At 49.1% G+C, this 6,000-nt stretch overlaps 1 protein-coding gene across 1 annotated transcript in view; it reads right to left on the reverse strand.

Moving 5' to 3' along the window:
• The window catches only part of NRIP3 (nuclear receptor interacting protein 3), a gene marked incomplete at both ends in the record, with an annotated part of 29,047 nt that extends 23,471 nt beyond the window's left edge, over window positions 1–5,576 (reverse strand). The window contains 2 exons of the mRNA XM_080690143.1: window positions 4,971–5,131; window positions 5,531–5,576. Coding sequence (XP_080546269.1) covers window positions 4,971–5,131; window positions 5,531–5,576 — 207 coding nt within the window. The remainder of the gene's footprint in view (window positions 1–4,970; window positions 5,132–5,530) is intronic.
• Between the last annotated feature and the right edge of the window lie 424 nt (window positions 5,577–6,000).

Here is a 6,000-nt window from a genome sequence, read left to right on the forward strand (position 1 = left end):
ATTCAAAATCTACATTTGAATAATAAAGATCTCAAATGTGCTAAAAATCAAACTCCTGGTTTTTTTTTTGTTTGTTTGTTTGTTTTGTTTTTTTGGGTGGTACTGGGGATAGAACCCTTCTACCTCCTGGCTACACTCCCAGACCCATTTTATATTTTTTATTTGGAAACAGGGTCTCTTAAGCCAGCGAGGCTGGCTTAGAACCTGTGCGATCCTCCTGTCTCCAGGAATTACAAGTGTGTACCACCATGTCCAGCCAAACTCCTGGTTGGCTTTTTTTTTTTTTTTTTTTTTTTTTGTGGGTCTGGGGATGGAACGCAGAGGTATTTGACCTCCAAGCTACACCCCCTGCCCAATTTTTTATTCTTTATTTTGAAACAGGGTCTCACTGAGTTGCAAAGGGCCTCTCTAAGTAGCTGAGGCTGTCTGTGAACCGTGATTCTCCGGTCCCAGCCTCCTGAATGCAGGGATTACAAGCGTGAGCCAACCACACCCGGCTTACTGGCTTTAATTCTCTATCCCAAACATCCTCCCCTTGCTCATTTATTCGTTTTTTTCTTTCTCTCCCTCTCTCTCCCTTGCTGCCGTCCCTCTTTCTTTCTTTCTTTCTTCCTTTCTTTTATTCTTTCTCTGGGTCTTGAACTTAGGGGCATTCTACCTCCCAGCTACACCCCAGGACTTTTTGCTTTTTTGAAACAGAGTCTCATTAGGTTGCTGAGATTCTTGCTACATTGCTGAGGCTGGTCTCAAACCTAACAATCCTCCTGACTCAGCTTCCCATGTACTGGGATTATAAGTGTGCGCCGTCGCCATCACACCTGGCCGCTTAAATTCATCCTTGATTACTCTTTCTTTCAGACTCTTCATCTTCATTTGTCTGCTCTGCCTTCAGGATATTCAGACCTGTTCTTTTCTTGTCCTTTTCACACCTACCACACTGCTCTGAGGCACCACCACCTCTCACCTGGATTACTTACACAACAGCTTCCTGATCGGCTTCCTGCTTCTAGACCCTCTATGATTTAATCCACACGGTAGGCTGCGTAACCTTTTTATAGAATAAGTCATGTCATTTCAGCTTCTGTTCAAAATCTTCCACCCATCTCTCATTTCAGATAAAAGCCAAATGCCCGCACAATAGCTTAGAAGGCCTTAAGTAGTCTAACCTCCCACTAGGTGTCTGGTACTATCTCCTAAAACCCTCCTTCTTGCTCATTTTTCTCTGGCCACAACTCTTCAATCGTATCAAGCACACCAATGCTAAGGCCTTTGAACTTGCTATTCCCTCTGTCTAGAACACTCCTTCAGCACTTCCTCAAATAGTAAGACTCATCCTATCCCACCCTGGCCACTGCCCTCCCCATTCCCTTTACCTAGATTTATTTTCTGAAAAATAAGTAACGCTAAGCCGGGCGTGGTGGTGCATGCTTGCAATCCCTGCGCTTGGGAGGCGGAGACAGGAGGATCGCGCAGGTTCGATGCCAGCCGCGCTGGCTTAAGAGACTCTGTTTCCAAATACAAAGTATAAAATAGGTCTGGGAGTGTAGCCCGGAGGTAGAAGGGCTTCCGGGAACCCCAGTGCCACCAAAAAAAATAAAAAGTAACACTGAGAATTACTTGATTTGTTATGCGTTTACTTGATTTTTTTCTCTCTCTCTCCTTTTCCCACAACAATACATTCCATGAGGTCAGGAACTCTGTTTTGGTTCACCATAATATCTCCAATTATTACCTGCCTCTAATTATTGCCTGACATGGTAGTAGCTACTCAATAAATATCTGTGTAATAAGTTAACTAACCTCCTTGTAAGGAAGAGATTATAAACTTATAAACTTCTTATAGGAGCAAATTTTCTATCTTCATCTCTGTGATCCTAGCACCTAGACTACATCCTGAACACAAAAGGTGTTGAGATAATGTTTGTTATAACTAGGATGCAATGACAGTTTGGGGAATCTTCAGCTTGTGCCTTATCCTGGTATTTTGTGCTCCACTTCTCAGGCTCCAAAGATCTCTAGCCCTAGACTTGGAGCATTGTGAAAGGCATTATGGAGGGTACCACTCTGGGCTGCTCTAATTGACAGGGATTCTAATCAGGTATTTGATGGTCAGCTTGCCTAAGGGAAATTACAACTGGCAAAACTCCAAAGATGGAGATGTTTTTCTTCAGCTTTATCAAGGTTTTTAAGAGGCAATATCAAATATAATTTACACATACATATATATCAAATATAATTTACTCATATCTCTGGTGTTAGGTCTTAATCTGATATAAAATAAACAATGCAATGAAATGTAAACAAGAGAACCAGACTAATAAATAAAATTGATTTCCTTAATAGACTTTATAGTAGCCAATTCCACATCCATAGGAATATGGTAAAGGTACTTTGCTGGAACCAAGAGGACATGACCACCTTTGACTGCCCACAGTTGCTCCCTGCCAAGCCAGAAAGAGATGACAGGCTTGGTATCAAACAGTAAATATTATAGAAACAACATGATATAACAAAATTCAGAAATGCCAGCAGCGTGATTCAAATAAAGGTTACTAGTATGAGTAAAATCAGCCCACAATCTTTACAATGCTCAGCCCCAGAGTCAATGGAAGCTGATTGTCTTCTGCTCCCACACCCTACTTTTATAGCCCCTTTCTATTAAGATTTTTTAATTAACTACTTCAAGTAAGAACTATTGGAATCGATCGCCAGGTGTGGTGGCACACGCTTGTAATCCCCGCACTTGGGAGGCGGAGACAGGAGGATGGTGCAGGTTCGAAGCCAGCTGTGCTGGCTTAAGAGACCCTGTTTCCAAATAAAAAAATATAAAATAGGTCTGGGAGTGTAGCCCGGAGGTAGAAGGGTTTCCAGGAACTTCAGTACCACCAAAAAAAGAACTATTTGATTATTTTAACTCTTTCAAATTTCACTCCTAGTGAGAGAAAATGGAGTCAACACTGCTCTGTCCTACCAGATGTGTTTATAAAGGGGGAGGATGGCAGGAAGTGATGAGAATGGACTTCTGAGGTTATCTCTAAGATTGTATGTACTGAGGTTGTAACCTCAGTTCCCAGAGAGCTAAAAGCAGGGTGCCTCACCCCAGCACCAACAGCTCTCTGAGTCTGTGACCTGGTCTGGCTCTTCTGTGCAATCACTTGCACATTAAAGGTGAGAGAACAGTGAGAGAGGGAGATTAACTCCATGATGATGGAGTACAGAAAGTATGAACCAGGGCTCAGATCTTCACTGTCAATTGCTGTATGTCACACCCACGGCAATACCCTGCTTCCTGACAATATTTCCTCTTTGCAGCCTACTGCTGTGTTCTATGCCATCAGCGTCTGGTGGCTCAACTGTGGCAGATGGGAGTCAGAAAAGCAGATGGAATCCTTTTTACATAGCATGAGGTGGTATAAGGAATCTTGGTAAGAAGGAGTCTGAGCTGAGGTAGTTCTTCAGAGGAAATCCTTAACAACCCAGAACACGCAAATGCCAATATCTTAAATCTGATGTGAAAAAAAAAGCCCATGTTTAAATTCTCCTACAACTTCCCTCTTTATCAATGCCTGATAATTCTAAGAACTAGGATTATGTTGGCCTGAAGGGAGAAAGGCTTGGGTCTGGTTTGTTAAATGAATCTAGACTGCTTTAAAGTGAAAGAGGTTAGGAATACATTTCACTCACTCATCATTCTGGGTAAGCATAATCAGACCAATTATTTTGTGAATGTACAGGGGAAAAAAACATTTTTAAAAAAACAGAGCAGGACAACTTTAGTAGATATCCCCTGAACGTAAGTAACTAATGGCAGGGAGAGAAAATTTGGTATTGGTATTGATATATTACTGATTTTAAAAATGTAGATGCAGAAGCTGTGCCCTCCATTGCCATTCTGGAGCCAGAAATGTAATTTCATTGAACCAGGGCCAACAACTATATCTAAAATTAAATATTTCAAAGGCTCAAAATATAAAATACTAGAGAGGTTATGTAGAACAATTATTTCATTTGTGAAAGACATTTAATTAATGCTCCACAAATTACTCTTAGGTGAATAAAGTGATTGTGAATCCAAGAAGACAAAGTACAAGAAAAGTCCAGATAAAAGCACAGTGCTAAACATAAATTTGGCCCATCATCACTATAGTGACCGAGGGACGAGAATCAGATACCGTTTTTTGGTAATCCTTAGTCATTCATCTCCATTCTATAGGAAGAGGACCCCATGGTCTTTGAACCTGGGCCCTGTCCAGGCTTTCCCTTCTTAATGCCAAGAACAACTATGGGGGTGGGGAGGGGGAGACTGCACGGGCCCCAGATCCAACTACTACACACATTAGCTGGTCGGAGAGATGGAGCAGCTTAGCTTCCTCCACCCAGTACCTGGGGGTAGGGCTAGAGAGAGGAGAATGATGAAGAGATATTTGGGGTTCAGGGAGCCTTCCTGTTTGACTCCTTTCCTCTCTCCCCACTCAGGATGGAAGGTCAAAAGTAGACAAGACCAAAAGCAAATGGAGAAGTCGATTTTGCATCAGGGAGGCAATGAAGTCAACCAAAGTCATGTGGATAAGGTGACTGTCAAACCTGCCTCCCTTTCCACTCTTTCCTCACTCACCCACTAGAAGTCACCTCTGTCGGGGTCACAGGACCAGCCCCGCAGCCTCTGAAGCAGTGGGAGCTGCCCTCGCTGCGAGGCCGACCCCCACGAACCAAATTCAGTATTAAGAACAATCGGGGGTGGGTGGGGGGGAGCGGAGACCTGAGGGCGGAGGGCGGGGCAGGGTCTGGAGGACGGAGCCGCGGAGGAGGGGGCCGCGCGGAGGGAGCGCGGGCTGGGAGAGCTGAGACGGAAGCCCGGGAGAAGCCCGCTGCGGGGGAGCTGGGGAGAGGGTGCCTCGGCGGAGCCTCGCGGCCGCGGGCCGTGACTCAGTGAAAGCTCGGGGTCGGCCGGGCCGCGGGCGGGGGCTCACCGTGTCCTTGGACGAGCCCAGCTTCTTGAGGCCGTCCAGGGGCAGCAGGTCGGCGGAGTCCTTGTGGATGAACTGCACCGCCTGCTTCATCCGGCGCTGCTGCCGCAGCGACGCCGCCTCCCGCATGTCGGTCTCCTTGCGGCCACCCTCGGTGAGCAGCCCTGAGTAGAACATCGCTCAGGCGCCCGCGGCTCCCGCTCCGGGCGCCGCAGCCTCGAGCTCCGCCGCGCGCCGCGCCTTTTATAGCCGAGCGAGACGTCACGGGGAGCAGCCAGTGCGCGCGCGGGGGCGGGGCCAGCGCTGCTCCCCGCCCGGCGCGGGGCTCCCGGGGGTCCCGCGCCCACCGTGCGCCACCCCGGAGCCGCCAGCTCCGGCCGCACGGCGGACACAGAGCCCGCGGGGCCGGCCGGACCCCCGAGGGCCGACGGTCCACTGCGCAGCTCCACCCAGCTGCTCCCCTCCCGCGCGGGGGTGCCGCCGCCCTGAGCCGGGATGGGCGGTGGGGCCCAAGGCTCCCGCAGCCTCGTCCACCCAGCCGCCGGCCTGGGGTCCCGGCTCACCTGTCCACGCTGTGGCCGAGCCGGGGATCACCGACAGCTGGGCCATGCCTGGGAACCCGGCGCAGACTCGCGCCTCCGCGCCCCCTCCCGGAGCCCCGCGCCCCGGGCGCAGCAGAGAAGGCGGCGCAGTCCGAAGTTGAGAGAGCTCAGGATTTCTCCAACTTCAGGTCGGTCCCCACCCACGGGGCCACGTGACTAGGGAGGGGGCAGCTCGTGCCGCGGCTGGAGCCGGCCGTCGCGAGACCCTCCTCTGGCCGGCCCCTCTGCCCAGAGTCCGGCACCTGCGCTGCGGAGCTACGGAGACCGGTCCTTGTCGAAAGCCTAGGGGTGATTGGGGTTGGAGAGTGGAGAGGGTCTCACATGCGCGGGAATACACACGACCTCCACACCTGCTCTTGGGAACACTGACAGAAAGAACCAGTTTTCCTTAGCAAATACTAGGGCTGACCGTCGGAGGGGTGTGTGTGTGT

The sequence above is a fragment of the Muscardinus avellanarius genome (genome assembly GCF_963383645.1).
Source record: "Muscardinus avellanarius genome assembly, chromosome: 1".
Taxonomy (NCBI): Eukaryota; Metazoa; Chordata; class Mammalia; order Rodentia; family Gliridae; genus Muscardinus; species Muscardinus avellanarius.